Source organism: Trachymyrmex septentrionalis, unplaced genomic scaffold (genome assembly GCF_001594115.1).
Source record: "Trachymyrmex septentrionalis isolate Tsep2-gDNA-1 unplaced genomic scaffold, Tsep1.0 scaffold127, whole genome shotgun sequence".
NCBI lineage: Eukaryota > Metazoa > Arthropoda > Insecta > Hymenoptera > Formicidae > Trachymyrmex > Trachymyrmex septentrionalis.
In genome coordinates this window covers 704,662-722,510 of record NW_017304406.1, presented here as the reverse complement: position 1 = coordinate 722,510, position 17,849 = coordinate 704,662, and the positions used below count along the sequence as shown (strand labels likewise).

Sequence of the window (17,849 nt, the reverse complement as noted above, 5' to 3'; positions counted from 1 at the left end):
CTCTGTATTTACAGACACTCACATGTTTAAATCGTTTATACAACAACATATAAATTTGGCTTTTGCAAGAGGATTCGATGATAATGTCAGCCGACACTCTATACCAGCCCATTTTGAAGTATATAGTTATAAAATAAATAGTTAATGCTATATATATAATACTAAATATGATATTTATTAAATATTATATTATTAATATAATATTTATTAAATAATAATATTAGAACAATGTTTTACAATAAAATAAATAAAAGCCGAGTGATCCTTTTCAGATACCTACTTTAAACATATTTTGCCAAGTAGCAAACAAAGTTTTTGATTACTTTATTTACGGAACAGATAAAGAACTGTTGACGCTTCACAATTTATTAGATACCGATGTAAAATTTAGTAAAAGCCGATGTAGCAAAGTACTTCCGAGAGCTTTACAAGCGTATCAAGAGAACTTGCCGCAGCATTATACAAGGTAAAATTGTTTGAGATGATCATGATGGCTACATCACGTCAAAAACTTTTACTTTTTAGAACGTATCATGAATCGAAGTTAGCACATGCAATGGCAGTCTTCGAAATGCATGCCCGCGGTCCATTGTTCGAGGAATTTAGTGAAAAATTACAAGCTGAATGTGACAAGCATTGGCGAGCTGGTCGACAAATGTGCGAAGTGTTATCACTCACCGGTCATCCTTGTACAAATCCCATTCACAGAGGAGGTAGCGAAGGTGCGGGAGGTGGAGAACAAACTGAGCCCAGAGAGGACGATAGGCATGCTTTTTTATAATAAATTATTACATATTCATATGTGCATTATATTTACTATATTAATTGCCTTTATTTTCATCCGCAGTGAATTACCTGTTAGAGAGCATTGCAGTGGCGTGAGATATGTGTGCGCTTGCAATTGCGGCAGGGTCCAAGGCTCGAGAGAAGATCCCTTCAGTCTGAGACAGGCGAATCACGACTATTTTCAAATGTTAGCGAAACAATGTGGTTGCGCACAACTAGAAAGCATACAGTTTCCCGTGTTTCAACCCAGCACACATAACTATAGGTACGACATTCGCGCTGTAAGAGATTTCTTCCTGGTAAAATTGATTTATTTTCTTGTTTTTCTTCATCTATAGAGCAGCGCAGTTATTTTCAGCAACGAAACGTCATGATTCCTTCAGTCGCAACGAATCTTCCACACCACAAGACACGCAAGCTTGTAGTTTAGGAACCGATACTTTGAATGGCAAGTAATAGATAAAAGGAACGTTTTTTTATTGAATGTATAATGTCTAAAAATATTGCAGATGAAAATACAGATTATGGTAGCGGTGGTCAATCGTCGGCAACGAGCGACCCGATAGAAGGAGATATTCCGAGATTAAGCAGTAAAACAAGTCTGACGCCGAACGATTCGCACAAAGTTGTTATAGAAGTCGTTGACAGCGATGCAGAAAATTCTAAAGGTGTTTTATCGCTACAGAAGTATTCTAAGCAGAACACAAGTCATCGTGACATCAAAATAATATCAAAATAGCTCTGAAATAATTACTAAAAGTCATTTTTTTTATTAATTACAATTCATTTTAATGTCATTCTAACATTATTGTGATCTGTCATTCTGTTTGGGATGAATTTAGATTTAATTAGAAATTTATACTGATATATGCATTTTACAGACAAATCTTTGGTTAGACAACCATCTACGACAGAATACCTACCTGGAATGTTACACACTGAATCACCGGCCGGCTTGCTGCCGCAATTCTCCAATTGGTCTCTGGTATGCCTTGGACCGAGTAGTCTTTACTCTCACAATTTGGGACTGCAGCATCAGATCGGAGTATTCCCTACCTCCGCGTTTTTACTACCATGGGATGTGACTGTTAGGTGACGAGAAAGTTTTGTAGTGTCTACATATACCGGTTTTTTACAGAAACATTTTCTAATGTTTGTTTCTACCAATATAGATTAAGTTTAATCTGATTTAACTTTCTCTCTTCATCTTTTTCTGGTTCTAAGGATTAAAAAAACATGAAGAATAAGTCGAACCGATATTAAAATTAATTTATATTGATGGAAATGGGGATAAGAAAAATAAATATTCACAGATTGGAACATCAGAAAGAACGAAATCCACTGTGGCCGCTAGTGGGCGATCACGGAGGTTACTGTCCACGAGGAGGCAAGAATTTCCAGAATATGAACGCCATACGTGGTCGTAAATCGAAAGGAGGTAAAGAATTCGTGGTTAAAATATTTGTCGGAGTGGAATACGAGTGTCCGCGTGGACATCGCTTTATGGCGTCTGCACCTGATAAAGTACTAAAAGCGACTGGAAATGGCATAGTGAAAGACAGTGGAAACAAGGTGACGTCCAGCACCGCTGATATGCCTTTATACTTTCCTTGCCCTTGCAGGTTCGTAGAGAACCCAATCGTATTTGGGTTCGTTTACTGAAGCTATTATTCATATATGTGAACCCGTTTAACACGGAAATACATATTTCTTTTTCTTTTCATTTTTTTTAAGGCAAATTAAACCCTTAATCGCTCAACTGATGAGAATTCATATAGTGACACCTAAAGCGCCAGTTCACGTCACGTTGAATCCTCGGGTTCAACCTGGTCCTCCACCTTGCCCGATATTCGTCACTGGATGTGAGGAACCGATCAAACTTTCCCAGAGTGCTTATTGGATCTTAAGATTGCCGTATCCTTTTCGTATAATAAAACTTCGTATACATATTTTAAATGCTTATGTAATGCAAGGCTAATACCTGATTCTATTAATGTAGATTAATGTACTCTTTTTCTAATTCAGAACTGCTCGTTTTTACAAATGCAGTTTAATTCTAATTTAGTTTAACTTACTTTTTGTCTTTTTCTACTTCTAAACATTAGATAAGGAATAAAAAGTAAGTTAAAAAAAATTAATATGACATAAGTTTATTTCATTGTAGATTAACTTTAATCTTTATTTATTTTACTCTTTATTTTTTTCTAATTTTAAAAATTATTACTCTCTAATTCTAACTCTTAGAATTAGAAAAAAATAAACAGTAAATTAAAAAATCGAAATTATAATTAATCTATTATATAATTATAATTAATCTATACATTAATGCAAAATGAATGTAAGTTCACTTGTTCAATGTTTTCTCTCTCTTTCTTTCTCTCTCATTATAATAGTATACTTTTAATAGTTATATTATAATTATATATTTTACAATTACAATAATAATAATATAATTATATTGTAATATAACAAAAAAAAAACAGTTCTCATCTTTGTAATCTTCTTCGATAATTTTTCTTAAAAAATCCTAAAGGTATGTATATATGGGCGAGAAGGGACCATATTTACCACCCAAGGAACCGGTACCTCCAGCTCACGGGCGTTTGTTAGCTGGTATGTACGGCATCAGCGAGGTTGTGCCAGAGAAGAAATGAAGAGACGGCTGATGTGATACAAAATATATCGTCGAAGATATATCATCGTGTATAATACTATACAAGTGCGTTTCAAAATACTGGACGTTGGAAAATAAAATACTTAGTTTACAGTTTGTGAATTCTCGACTCGATTCCTTGCTAATCCTAATTCAAAATGATCAACGAGCGCGCGCGCTATACGATTGGTCGCTTTCAAAAGTTCGATGGAACATGGTGGAACACTTGTTATCGCGTTCGTGCTCGCGATTGGCCCGTTCAGGCGTTCCTCATCTGAAAAGTGCAGAAACGCAACGATGGTTTTCAACGTTTTCATCATAAATCTTCAAAGATCTCTTCGATTTCCTTTCGTGGTTGAAACGGATAGAGTGCAAATCTCGCGGTGGTTGCATGACGAGAAGTCAGAGTGAGGAAAGTAAAAACGATACGACGGACGCAACGCGCAGATGACTCCGTCCTTGATCGCCATTTGCGCATTTTGAATGGCGCAACCGTTGGAGCACACGGACGAAACACATGAAAAGTATTTGTCATCACGTTTGAATTCGCGAAACGGATAAACCCCGTCGCTCGCTTGTCCCGAGAAGAACTCCTGTCGCAATTACCTGTCGCAATTTTCCCTACGTCGGCGCGTTGTTAGTGAAACTACACAACGCGAACAACGGTTCCGGAGCGGACTATCTATTTTTAGTGGTGCAATTTTGTAACATCAATCTTCAACAGGAACAGATGATCGTGCATTATTTATTTATCTCGATTATTGTCAAGGCTCGTCGATAGTTTTAAAACTTTTAGGTAATCATTATGCATTTCAGTATTGATTTTTTTGTACTCTGAGTACACATGATGGATTATTCATTAATTTTCATTATTTTAACAAATATATAAGAATTATCAAGTGATTACATATACTTTAATATCTTTAGAAAGTATGTATGAGGTTGTGTATCAAAAAAATTGTATATAAATATTGTAATTACTTGCTTCTACAATAGTTTTTCGAAAAAAAATGTGCAGGACACGAATCACCTAATCGTGTGTATTAAGAGTTAATGCAAAACTTCAGATTTCAAAATTTAATGTCAATACTGAAAATTATAGTGATTATAGTTTTAATATGAATTAGATTTTTAGCATTGATAGTAAATTTTGGAACAATTCAAGTTATTCTTGATTCTTATTTCAGATTAATCAATTAGTTATTCTTGGTTCTTATTTCAGATCAATAAGTCAGGTGCAAAATGGAGAGTAGACTTCTCTTGATAATATTTATCTTGTCATTTAATTGTAAAATTGGTAGCACATCTATGTTGGACTGGCTATGGAGAAAAAATACAGATGATTCGAATGTTCTTGTCGCTGATGGTGTGCCTCTGATCTCGATTCCTTATGAGTCAATGACAGAGGATGAGAAATTTCTTCAAGAGGCTTCCAAGTTTACGGATATTCAAGTATCTTCCCCATTGGAGACCTGTCAGCACAAAGTTATCATGAAGATTAAAACCTCATGCTCCGACATGACAGAAGAAGAGCTAGCAAAACTGGGTGTCAATCTCCTTAACTGCCAATCAGCAGTTGAAGGCAGGAAAATGTTTCCCTGCACTGAAGAAATGGTATGTACTTCATAAAACACAGCGTCTTTGCGAAAAAAATCTTTCTAGATAGCAAACAGATATTATTGTCAATTTTGACATCAATGTCAAAAAAATATCAAATATTAAGATAAATAATGTTTACATTGTCTGGGTTTTGTTATTTCCATTACGATTTGTCGATTATCGAGTTGATATCTTCTATATTCTATTGTTTCATAAAATTTATACAGGAATAATTGAATTATATATACAATAGAGAGTATTTTTTTATATTTCTGTGGCTTTTAATGAATGTTTAATGCTTTCGCATGTCTAAGAGTTTATTTATTAAAATTTATCGATTTATCATTTTTGTTAATGACAAGAGTATTGACTTACATTGTTAGTACGAGAACAGGATGCTTATGCTGCAGAATATCAGAACCCTTTACAGTTTGAGGGGGTAAATTCCATGCCTGTTCAAACCTGCACACTTCCCCCTCCCTTTACTTCAGTGGACCTCCCCAAAACTTATGGTTTCAGTTGCCTAGTGCCACACATGTTGTACTAGTGTTCGATTCATGCAAATTTTAATATCGTAATAAGCTTGATTTTAATTTAAAAAAATTAAAAACAAATAATAAATAATAAATAGTGCCAAAAAGAGTGCAAAAAATATGTGCATGTGACAGAATATAATTGTGTAACTTTGTTGTATAAGTCAGTGTAAGTACAAAGCATGATTTTTGTTTTTGTTTTTTTTTTAGTCTCTTAAGCAATGTACAACCGATATGGATGCTGATATGTGGAATGCGTATCACTTAATAAGTAACAGAGCGAGGGCAATTTGTTATGCAGCTCGAAATACACAATTTCGTGCTCTTACAGAGTTAACTGTCAACAAGCTGATGCAGTCTGCGCATTCTCAAATCAAGGCATTGGATTCCTTGAAGGTAATTACATTTTTTCATTGTATGTTTCTTCAATATATTTCTTGATTCATTCTTTAACTGAAACATTATACTAATTGTATTAAATAGCACGGTCAAGATCGTTTGGAAGAACAAACAACAGAAGCTCTATTATCGTTAACTCAAAAAAACAAACTACTTTTGTCACAACAAGAAAATTTGAAGGATGCTCAGGCAACAGCTTACAATCTTGTAACAACAAACCTAAGAGAGTTGTATAATGAAAAAGCGTTAATACGTTCTGGCCATGCTCAACTTGCTGCCATGACGGAAGAAATAAAAAACAAATTAGGTTAGTAAACTAAACTTTTTATACATGGTTTTTTGTACTATTATACATAGAAATTCTGAATATATTTAATATGTTCTTCAGAAAAAGCACATCAAGATTTCGAGCAACAGGTTATCGAACGTGGAGAAAATCATAAGGAGGTATTGCAGGATTTGTTTACCATACAAGAACAAGCACAAATGATCTGGGAGAAAATCGAACAAAGCACAAATCATTTATTACAACAACATGAGGAAACTATCCACCAATACGAGCAAACGATGCAGATGCTCACGCAAATTAACGATACCATCCACTACATTTGGAATCTCACTAATACAATGCGCGCGGAAGTAGACCAAAAATTGGGATGGATTACTGATTACATTGGCGATACTGGTATGATATAAGATATATTTGTTTTATAAGAAAACAACCTAATTCAACAATTGTGTAAAAAGAATTTTGTTAAATTAATTACGTTGATTATGTTAGGTTAAAAACTTTTGTTTAAAAAAACATTAGGTTAATTGAAATATGTTAATAATGCAATATATCCATTGTTTCTGTATTTTTAGGTGAACAAATGCAAAGAGCATATCGCATATTTTTACACATTATGTATTTATTAGTCGCGATGATAATCGCCGCGTTTTTACAAGCACCTTTTTTAACCAGAGCTACTATCATGGGCGTTATACCAGCGAATCTTGTAACTTACTTAAAACAGGGTATGGAAGCTTGTTTAGATTTTACATCTATAACGGTGTTAATATTCTTGATCACCGCAAGTGAGTATATTAAAACGTGTGATAAAATGTTTTTAAAATAAATATAGAAAACGAGACAGTAATTATGTAATGCATACGAATACTTGGTGTATTACATTGACGTTTGATGTTTATTTCTTTAACGCAGTGCATTTTTTAATGCTGGGAATACAACGTATAATCGGGCCAAACGTTCCGGAAGCAAAGACGGAGTTAATTAAGCTGATTCATCAACAAAAAGGCTATTCGAATGGAATTGTACATGATAACACATCTTCGTCGAATTCTAATTCCATACCAAAAATGCAGTTACACACAAGATTAATGAATAAAGTACGAAAACTGTACAATCTCAGCGTTTTGCAAATAAATAATTTCAGAGGTATTTCTTCTATTTAAGACTGAAATTAAGCGAGAGAGAAATGGTTTGATGATTATTACAACATTCGATAATTTTTCCAGGGAAACTTAATGCCCTATTAGAGGCAGTCGCTTCGTGGGGTGGACGCAATTTAAATGCGCATGAGGAGCTCTCTTGTTCGTATCAACCGTCGAGGAAGAAGCGTGAGGACATTATTCACTTGCAATCTGAACTAACAAAAGGTCTGATAGAATGTGATTCTTCTATCGACAGCGTAACGTCATGGCAGTATCAGGATAATTATTTCACAGATCATAACGATTATAACACAAATGATTTTAACGACACAGGAAAGTCGTTTGAACATTTTCGATATAACGTGGATTTGCCGCGAACTAGAAGGTAAATAAATAATTGTCAGATGAAAAATTATTTAAAAAAAAAAGGAAATCGTAAAATAATTAGGGAATGTTTTCAGTAATACTCCAATGCTAAAAATACCTTGTATGGGAATAACGAGAAATGGCAGGAGATGTCGAGCGTTTGTTTCACCCGGACATAATTACTGTTACCACCACTCCGGTACATTGAGTGAGCATCTGGATTAATCGAAAAAAGATTATGCAAAATAGTAATGTTTATATAATAATTGCTAAAAATTAGGGTTGAATATTTATTTATTATAATAAAAAATTAGTACGATAATTAGTACGATTTTAATAAGAAAAAAATTCTGAGAAAAGAAATTCATGAGAAAAATAATTACTTTGGAAAGCATAAATAATTAAATATGGTTATAAATAATTTATGTACATTTTGCGATTTTGTAAATAACGTTCTTTTGATGATAATGATCTCAAGATCACTTTAAATTTGATAATATTTTCAATATATATATATATATTTTAGTGTTTAGTTAGGTAGGCGTTTTAATTAAATTAATATATATTTATATGACTTGTATTATTTGATCGTTGGGATTTAAGTATATTTCTATATCGAGACGCACCTTGCTCAATTAAGAACCGTGCTATTGAAAAACCATAAATTGTTTTCAATAGCACAGTTTAAATAATATTTTAAGATCAAAATAGCTCTAAATAGCTCTGACTATTCAAGCCTGAAAATAAACAAAATCAAATAGTTTAAACTGTTCAATTTGACTTTATGGAAGTAAAATAAAGTAAACGTTTCCTCTTTACTAATGTTATTTCCACTCGAATTTCTCTCCATGTTCGAATTATTTCAACAATTAAAGCTTTAACTATTTGTACAATTAGATCTAACAATTTATTAAAAATCTTTTGTCTGATTAGTTAATAGAAATATACGTTCCTCTCAATGATAAATGTACAATACATATTTAAAGATGATACGTAATCTTATTTTTTCCGTAATAACGGATAATAATAATAATTAGTTCTGTGTTTAATGTAAGCGATATTTAATATTTATAGCGAGATAATAATCTACTGTTTTATAAGAAAGGATATATCGAAGTACAAACTTATGATATAAATGATCTTGTAACACTTATATATGAAACTCTGTAAATTAATATAAATATAAATTTTTATTAAATATTAAAAAGCTTATGGTTTTTCAAACTTATTCCGGCTTTCGTTGGAATGTTATGAAAATATATATAAATAATTTTGAAAAATTAACGTAATTTAAACATAATGTATATATAGTTTCATATACGTGTATATGAAACTATATATATGAAAATATATATTATATTTATATTAAGTTTATTTTTTAAATATTTTTAATTCCTATGTAATTGACGATTATTTCTCATTTTATATATCAATTATATATATTTGAATATACATAATTATATAATATATAAGTTACTTTATATATAATATAAGTAAACTTTATATATGTATAATATATAGCAATATATATAATTCATATATATAAATTTTGAAGTAAATTTACACATGTAAGTTTTGAAAAACCATAAGTAACCGGTGTGTCTTGTTTCATTAACAGACTGCCATATTGAATTGCGTGCACGCAGCATCATTGGTTAGCTCCTGAAATTTCGCGTGCCTGTCGAGACCAGCTCCCACAACCAAATTGTGCAGATTGCAATAATTTGTCCCGTCATCGAATATTGCGAACCAATTGCTTGAAACAGATTCAGCCTACATATAAATGATATTTGCGTTAGTCTAACATTCGGCAATTTAAACTTTAAGATTTTACATATAATTATTAAAGAAAAATATTTAATACATTCTTTAATATCAAATTTATCAAAGAATTACTTAGCGAGAAATGACTGTCAATTAGACATCGAATCAAGATTTAATTGACATCGAAATCATCGTATCGATGTTGATTCAATGAATCATTTCTCGCTGGGTAAACATTAATGCGAAAAATTAATGAGATATCTCATGTTGTTTTCGACGCATATTGTAATATCGTTCGTGTTTTCATTATTTATCGTATAATAATTATTATGTTCAATTAAAAGTTTACCTTAGCGAAACACGTATTGTTTATCTCCTCGAAGATGATCTCGATCCTCTCGAGCGACTTCGATGACCTGTGCGTCGCTCTAATTATGTTACTCTCCACAGGTAGCTTGAGCTGCCGCGAGATAAAAGTTAAAGTTAATTTGCATTTAAAAATCAGAGAGATATTACTCTTACCGTATACTGACAAGTGCCGTCACGTTGTTGACAAGTGTTCCAAGAAGACCAATTCGTTATCTGGCGTCGGAACTTTTGCATCACATGCGCGCACGGATCGTCAAACTTCCTAGAGTAATTATCTTTAAAAAGTATTTCAATAACTCAGTTGAATAAAATATTTCCGTAGAAGTCGTTTCATCTTTGTATACTTTTACACACTTAAATTTTTAATTTTAGGATTTTATAAACTGCGATTTATATCTCTGCTCTTTTAAACGCACCCATCTTTCTTTGGTTAGAGATATGCTATATTTTTTTTTTATATAAGAAGTGTACCGGTCCTAAAGTTTCTGTACTACCTACTTGATGTTAATTTTAAAAGATACTCGAAGCGACCGAAAGTAATAAAATAGTGAGCTACGCCGGTATGAGGCTGTCCGTTCTCGTGGAGTCGGAAAAGCGCGTTTATTTTTCGGGCGGTGTCGTCCCGGCCAAAGCAAAATATACGAGCTCCACGTCGCGCCGGCGATATTGAGTTTCCCTGTGTATATAATGGGAGCGGCGTGGACGTTGCTTCAAAAGAAACTTTTCGAAAGCTCTAGTCCTCGTAAAAACGACGCGACGATCATTCGCATTAGCTATTGCCGTAGGATGAAAGGGATCCGATCTCTCGACGCTCAGGGAAAAAAGAAAACGATAACGGCAGCTGTGGCAGAATGTAAATCCGTTCAAAAAGCTCTTGAATTTATTCATAAAAATATCGACGTTTTGCTCGTTATTTTATTGCGACGAAGTGTTTGATAATCGATGAATAGCTTGGCGAATGGCTTATTCGCGAAGATACGACGAAATTTGGCTATATGCGATTTCTTACAATTTCGTAATTTTAATTTTTTGAAAATCGTGACAATCCAATAAATATCAACTGAACATAATATAATATCAATGTTAGAATTTCACATTCAACTTTATAAATATAATATAATACATATTATATGTAACAGTAAATGTTGAATGTAAAGTTATAACATTGATATTTATTGAAAACTCTGTCTTGGTAGTCAAAGTTCCATAAAAAACTTATTTGAATTTAAAAAGAATGCATAACAAGCGTTGTTATCTAGTCAAAGTACAGGATTTGGAAAGTTAGTTTACAAATTACTTATGTAATTGAGTATAAGTTCGAGTATTTTATTTTTGATTATATTATATTTGCTCAATTTTGTATTACTTCTTGTACTGAATTTCTATAACAAACACATATAAGATAATGTAAAAAGTAACTTATAAAGTAACTTCCTCAACTTTGTCAAAGTATTATCCGTTTTTCTACAGTGTAATTCTCACAAACCGTTTGTGTTTTAATTGTTGATGTGTACATATAGCGTAATTACCATTTAACAATACATGAAGCATGCAGAGGATATGGGAACAGCATTCCACTGATCAAGATGCACAACAAGATTATCAGCAACCCAATAAGACTGTAAAGGCAGTATTTGCATCTTCCCTTGGCTGACGCAATTGTTAAAATTACCGAAGGCTTGTCGTCGTCCGCTGCAAAACAATGAACAAGTAATTCATCAAATATATCATTTAAAAAGATCAAAAGATTATCTCATGTGCATATAATCGTCTAGTTTACATAGTGCATTTGATACGTGTATGAATTAGTAACTTTCTATTAAATTATTTTAATTTCAGTAATGTATTCAAAGAATGACTACTAAATTGATACAATATGTATCAAAATGATTAATTAAATATACATATCGTGTATATATTTTCACGTATCGCTGAAATTAAGATAATTTAATAAAAAATTATTAGTACCCATATCAAGTGATGTAATTAGATATGATGTAAATTAGACCAATAGATGCGTATAATAAACGAAGAAATCTCCAAGAAGAATATCGAAGAATATTATTTTCAGAGCGAGTCAATGCTCTGAAAAATTATGGAGAAATCTTATGTCTCAGAGAATAAAAAAAATTAGAATAGAATAGAATTGTTACTTTTGTTTCAAAGAGAATAAAAAAAAAACTAACCGTTTTGTTCTGACGTTACATGATCGTCCTGCGCTTTTGCCGATTCTCTAGGGTGGCGAAAATAATACGGCGACGAGCCAATCGTCACGTTATCTCCGTGCGTCGACATCGTTCCCGTCCTCTTGAGGCTCTTCGACGACCGGACCATATTACACATCGATCATCTTTCATGAGCGGAACGAAAAAGAGAAAAAAAAAAGAAACGCACGTTCTTTGAAATCTGTCTCTATGCTGAAAGCAAACGACTGTCGTCCCATAGACCGTGTATTTATTCCATTGCACGATTGTTTTCATAGAGAACCTTTCAAATCAGTCCTTTTGCACTCGATTCTGTCCGTCTGGGAAAAGACAGCCGAAAAATTAAAACAATAATAAAAAAAAATAAAATAAACTCAGAAATAGATCTAAAAACTAAATAGAGAAGAAGATTTCCTCTGCAAAATGCTGCGGAATTATCAATGACACATACATACTTAACGGCGGCTTCCCACGAGCGTAGATCGGCAGACCTTTTTTTTTTCTTATAAACTTTTTTTACGACACCTCGATGACGCGCGATGGACCTCCCTAATGAATACTATCCACTAAAACATGTCCCCATAAATGTACCCAGCTCAATTACTACGCCTTTTTTCCGCGCCTTTTCTTTACGTTCTCGATTAATTACTTTCTTCCTCTTCACATTCTCCACTCTCGTTACAAATTATTACACATTAATTCTTTGACTATGTATAAAGATAATTTATATATTAATTATTATATTAATATATTCTCATATTATTAATATATTAATATTCTCTAATTAAAAAAGAGAATTCCTGTATTCGGTCAAAGCGGATCTTAGTGCTTAAATATTTCTTTGTGAATTTATATATACATATGATTTTGCAAACTGCGAACCGAAATCTTTTTTAATCTTGAAACACATTTGTGAGTATAGAATCAGAGTAGTAAAATTATTTATTAAATTGACAAACAATTTAATAATTTTTAATGCAAATAAGTATCTTTATAAGAATATTAATAATTAAATGTTAATGAGAATCTTACTCATCTGCAAATAATTAATATTCTCAGGATTAAGAAGAATATTTAAACTTTAAATTTTTTTTTGAAAATTAATACTTTGATAATTCCCAAGATAATTATCAGTTTGATTTGATTATTTTTGCAAGACATTGATACAAATTTTTTTTACCGAAAATTGTATCAGAGTCGACGTTGATTAGTTTAAAGTGTCGCACGGTATACCGGTAGGGAAAACATCACAGTTGTATACGAGATGAGAGAAGACAAGTCGGCTTGACAACTGGCGGTGACGAGAGATCCGGTTCACACGACGTTTCGAATCTCCCTCCTTCCTCTCGTCTTTGCGAGAAGTTTTCAGAAGTTTTGCGAAGAAAGGCAGTCTTCTTGTCGTTTTTCTCGCGCTTTTGTTTATCCGTTGCACAAATACAGAAGACTCTGAAACGCAACTTTTTTCCCTCCGCATCCTTCTATGTATAACGACTCAGACACTTCTGTAATTGTGGCATTCACAGATGTGAATCAGTATAGCTAGTTTAGTGTAGAAGTAACAGAGCTCGTAAACAGAGACCCTGTGTCCATTCATTCCTCTTCTTTGGTGACCCACATTCGTAGAAGTATTACATATCCTCTTTTGCATTCTTCCTTTTTCTTGTCGCGATCAGTCTTGCCATTAATTGTCTTTGTCACATTTGTCATTAAATATGTAAAATTATTTAAAATTTCGAGAATTTTAGATTTAAAATCGAGAAAATTAAGATTCTCGAAATTTGATGAATTAGCGAGCAAGTTGCACTGTCTAAAATTTCAAGAATTTTTCAAGAATTCTAAAAATCGCGATTCCAAAAATTTGGTATTTTGAGCCGCAAAAATATAAATTTTTGAAGATCAATAAAGTGTTGTGAAACAATATAAAGTAGTATACATAAATTACAATTCCAAGCATTTCAATTTATTATTTCTTTTTTTTTATTAAAAAAAAAATTATTTTCTTCCTTTTATTTATGTTATAAGTAGAAAAGTATTATAATAATTCGTTTATTATAATAATATTAAAATATCATGATAAATTATCACTTACATTACAAATTTTTGCAAATCACAAATTTTTTTCTTCGCGTCTTGCCCAACTTTCGCGATAGATTTCTATTTAGCTTCTTGCTGCCTCTTTTTTCTCACGCGAACCAATCGGCGCGCAAGTCAAGGAGGAAATAGACGATAGGACGATACGATGGTGACGACGGGCGTCCCGACGCTTTGCGTCGACGTTAGATTCCATTTACCCTTCCGCTCGCGGCGTCGCGTCGCGATGCTCCTTTTCGCGGCACGTCCGTCGCTCTCGTCTACGTGCAACTTGACAGCCATAAAGACGGGCCGCTCCACCGACATCTGGCCTGACGCGTGCACTTTGTAGTCTCCTACCTATGCGTAAAAGGAGTCTCACGTCATCGTCAGCCTTTGCTGGCGCACGGGGATTGACAGGGCGAATCGTTGGCATCCTTCTAGGAGTCCCCGCGAAAGCTATACAGAGTGTTCCAAAAGGTTACGCCCTAGCTTTTGCCCTTCGAACTCTGTATTGAAAGAATATAGTTTTGCTAAAATATCTAAAAATTAGTTAAATACAGATCCAAAAATAAATTTTGACTGTTATGATAATTATGTAGGACAGAAAGTGATTGCTAGAATGTTAAGATTTTTTGCAGTATCGCTCATCATGTTTTCTACATAATTATTTTGACGATCCAGCAAAATTATTTTTAGATCTGTCTCTACCTAAATTTTTAGATATTTTAACAAAATTATTCTTTCAGTATATAAGAATTTTTTTGAAACGTACATAAAAGTATAAAAAAAGATAGGCCGTTCTGTAAAGATTAAAGTGCCCACAAAAAAATTAAGTTGATTTGTAATATCTTTATTTTTTAATCTTTTTTTGGTTAAAAATTAATCAATTACAATATCTATACAATTTAATTGATTTAAAAAATTTAATTTTAATAAAAAAATGAATAGCAAAATGAAATAAAGAAAAACTCAAAACATTTTATAAATGAATATATCTAACTTCAACAATCAATATAATTGTAGAAAAATAAGTTTTCATGTTGATATCATCCAATTCGCCTATTTTGTACAGAATTTTGAAGAACCGGATGGCCACCTTTGAGGGTCGGTGAGGGCGGTCCTTTTGAAGTTTTCGATAAAATGGAATCAGATGCGGAAGAAACGAAAGAAGAGATTCCTGCACACGGGACTCTCCCTAGAAATTTATAATTCGAACCGCCTGTCGGCAGCTAATTTCCTGTTTGAAGAGGCGTGTCTACGGCCATAATACTTTCTCGCGGTTAACCTGGAAGGTTGAGGATCTCCGATGATTTGAACGAGGAAAACGAAGAAGGCGTAAGAGAGAAAAAAGCAGAAAAAGAGAGAGATAGAAAAGGAAAGCTGCATGGACTCGAGATCTTTCCCTCTCTTCTCTTCGCACTTTTTTCGGAAGTGGTGGTCGAAGCACTTCATCGGTCACAAAGCAGCTGCAAGCTACTTTAAGCTGTACGAAGAAATGATAATGAAATGACGAACGTCGCCGCAGCCGTTAAGAAGAGCGGCACTTGGCGGTCCCTTTATTTCGAAGTACGTCTACATATTCCATCCTTTCTCTTCTCTATGCAATGATTAATGCATCGGCAATTTTAATTAACTAAATACTTTAGGCGCGATAATTAAGCGCATCTCAATCAGCTATCACAATGCATTTAATTTTTCACTTTTTTACTATACTGTGTTTTAAAACCTTTGCAGAAATCTAATACTAGCCAATAATGAAAGACAGTAATTAATTATATATTTTAAGTTTTAAGAGCACAGCTGTTGTTCAGTACTTTTACTACTGAATAAGTAATTACTCCAAATAAGTAATTACTCGTAATTTTCGATAATAAAATTGAGTAGTTAAATAATTGATCAGTATTAGATTTCTATAAGGCAAGTTCTGCTAAAAATGTAAAAGTGACTCAAAATGACTTTATTTTGACGTCATAAAATGCTAATTTTTCGTTATAAAATTTGTTTAATGTTAAGAATAAAAATAAAGTTATTTTGATTCTTTATTGATTTGTATGTGTTCCTTGAGTGCGAAGAATGAGATTTTTGAGGCATCATAACGAGAAATTCGCATAAAAATATCGAAATTTTATACTATTTAAAATTTGATATAAATACTCGGATACTCTTGCATAGGATGAAAATGATTTATTAAATTAGAAGAAAGGTATAAATGAACATCTCAATAATTCTAATAGACAGCTTAATTAAGTTGTGATTTTTCAATTAAGCGAAATATGATACTCGCTCTTGATTGCACAGGTTTAATATAATCGAATATTCAACTATACCTATCGCAATACATGAACATACAATGCAGAAATAAACATTCTCGTGAAGAAAGTCGCTCTCTCTCTCTTCATTAACACATACTTTATCGGCAACGCTTAATGAATCGGGCGTTCATATATCAGCTCGCAACAACTTATATGGTATTTTTTCAAGAGGCTCGATTTATCTGAGTCGAAGTGCGACAGAAATGAGGAGGGCAAGAAAGAGAGAGACAAAATTTCGTTTCATGAGGGAACCATTTTCGGTGTCCAAATAAGAAGGTGTCATCCACGATATTAGATGGCTCCCTTAAGCCTTTCAGCGGGCCAATCACAAGTCAACACTGGCAATAATCCCCTTTTTTTTCAGTCGATACATGTTTTTCCTCTCTCTCGAAAAATGAGGGGGTGACTTTTTTTCTGTACTTAAAATCTGCAACGAAGATCTTTTAACGATCTTACGGCGGTCGTTCGACCCTTTTCTCGCGCATCCTGACATAGAGCTTATCCCTTGTGAAAGAAAGGTCCTTATCTTCTTCTTTACCCCCTGTTCTTCCTTGTTTCTCTTCGACGGAAACGATAGATATACGCAGTCGCACGGGGGCGGCGCTTCGGTTGTACAAACGAGCCGAGGAACCGCCGCCGTCGTCGTCATCGTTGCAGTTCTCGTACCGTACTTCCGGTAGAAGGCTGAGGCATACAATTTTTCAGAATATTCCAACGTGTCGTAAATTATCCGTCGTAAATTGTCCTGCACGAAGGGGACGAAGACTGATTTATCCCGCGGTTGCGCGAAACGTAACTCAATTTAGTCACGTGTTTTCCGAACTCGAACATTTCGTTTCATTAATTTTCGATTAATTTTTTAAGCGTCTCTAGATATTATATGTATTAAGAATAATTTTTTTTACACATTACATATAATTATTTTTACAATTTTCTAAAAATAATTTAATGAAGAATCGACATTCTTTGACGCTTCTCAAATATTCCTCAAATTTAATTCTCCGTCTGCAATCTGAGCCTTTTTAGCACAAACAAAAGTTCATTCTCTTTCTCTGAGATAAAAAGAGACTTTTATAAGACAGATATTGAAAAGTATCCTTGAATTTTGCAACTTTTTTTTGAAAACCTAGAATAGTAAAAAATTTGAGAGAAATATGATTGCAGACGGAAAATTAAAACGATGAAGTATCAGACTTATACATAATTATGTATAAATTTATAATTTATATAAATCTGATATTTTAACGTCTTAACCCTCCGTCTGTAATCATATTTTTACAAATTATAAATTCATGTATAAATTTATACATAATTACTGTATACTGTATATATATTCTTATTTACTGTACATACATTC

General features: G+C 33.0%; 3 protein-coding genes across 4 annotated transcripts in view; 2 read left to right on the top strand and 1 right to left on the bottom strand.

Moving 5' to 3' along the window:
• LOC108756495 (protein SMG8) overlaps window positions 1-3,520 on the top strand; it is a 5,271-nt gene extending 1,751 nt beyond the window's left edge. The window contains exons 6-15 of one of the 2 annotated variants that reach the window (XM_018500364.1): window positions 15-118; window positions 273-466; window positions 526-765; window positions 848-1,051; window positions 1,125-1,234; window positions 1,296-1,454; window positions 1,668-1,878; window positions 2,100-2,408; window positions 2,521-2,700; window positions 3,320-3,520. In XM_018500364.1, the coding sequence (XP_018355866.1) occupies window positions 15-118; window positions 273-466; window positions 526-765; window positions 848-1,051; window positions 1,125-1,234; window positions 1,296-1,454; window positions 1,668-1,878; window positions 2,100-2,408; window positions 2,521-2,700; window positions 3,320-3,440 (1,832 nt within the window). In that variant the 3' untranslated portion in view covers window positions 3,441-3,520. Of the gene's footprint in view, window positions 1-14; window positions 119-272; window positions 467-525; window positions 766-847; window positions 1,052-1,124; window positions 1,235-1,295; window positions 1,455-1,667; window positions 1,879-2,099; window positions 2,409-2,520; window positions 2,701-3,319 lie in introns of those variants that run through there. The other variant, XM_018500365.1, reaches the window with a different exon arrangement.
• On the top strand, window positions 3,512-8,046 carry LOC108756496 (protein brambleberry-like). Its single transcript, XM_018500366.1, has 9 exons — window positions 3,512-4,235; window positions 4,662-5,053; window positions 5,782-5,967; window positions 6,055-6,277; window positions 6,359-6,655; window positions 6,835-7,047; window positions 7,175-7,408; window positions 7,489-7,789; window positions 7,866-8,046. The coding sequence occupies exons 2-9, from the start codon at window positions 4,682-4,684 to the stop codon at window positions 7,993-7,995; spliced, it is 1,956 nt and encodes a 651-aa protein (XP_018355868.1). The 5' UTR covers window positions 3,512-4,235; window positions 4,662-4,681; the 3' UTR covers window positions 7,996-8,046.
• A 1,240-nt stretch (window positions 8,047-9,286) lies between these two features.
• LOC108756418 lies at window positions 9,287-12,334 on the bottom strand. Its single transcript, XM_018500190.1, has 5 exons — window positions 12,090-12,334; window positions 11,433-11,595; window positions 10,057-10,165; window positions 9,884-9,994; window positions 9,287-9,543 (listed from the first exon to the last, which is right to left on the bottom strand). Exons 1-5 carry the CDS (start codon window positions 12,244-12,246, stop codon window positions 9,382-9,384), a joined length of 702 nt encoding a protein of 233 aa, XP_018355692.1. The 5' UTR covers window positions 12,247-12,334; the 3' UTR covers window positions 9,287-9,381.
• Between the last annotated feature and the right edge of the window lie 5,515 nt (window positions 12,335-17,849).

Excerpts from the sequence above, each read along its gene's own strand:
- LOC108756496 (XM_018500366.1), top strand. The coding sequence starts at position 4,682 with ATGGAGAGTAGACTTCTCTTGATAATATTTATCTTGTCATTTAATTGT. Across the intron at positions 5,054-5,781 it reads TTCCCTGCACTGAAGAAATG|TCTCTTAAGCAATGTACAAC; the intron begins GTATGTACTTCA and ends TTTTTTTTTTAG. Across the intron at positions 7,048-7,174 it reads AATATTCTTGATCACCGCAA|TGCATTTTTTAATGCTGGGA; the intron begins GTGAGTATATTA and ends TCTTTAACGCAG.
- LOC108756418 (XM_018500190.1), bottom strand. The coding sequence starts at position 12,246 with ATGTGTAATATGGTCCGGTCGTCGAAGAGCCTCAAGAGGACGGGAACG. Across the intron at positions 11,596-12,089 it reads TGTAACGTCAGAACAAAACG|CGGACGACGACAAGCCTTCG; the intron begins GTTAGTTTTTTT and ends ATTGTTTTGCAG. Across the intron at positions 9,544-9,883 it reads ACAATACGTGTTTCGCTAAG|GCTGAATCTGTTTCAAGCAA; the intron begins GTAAACTTTTAA and ends ATTTATATGTAG.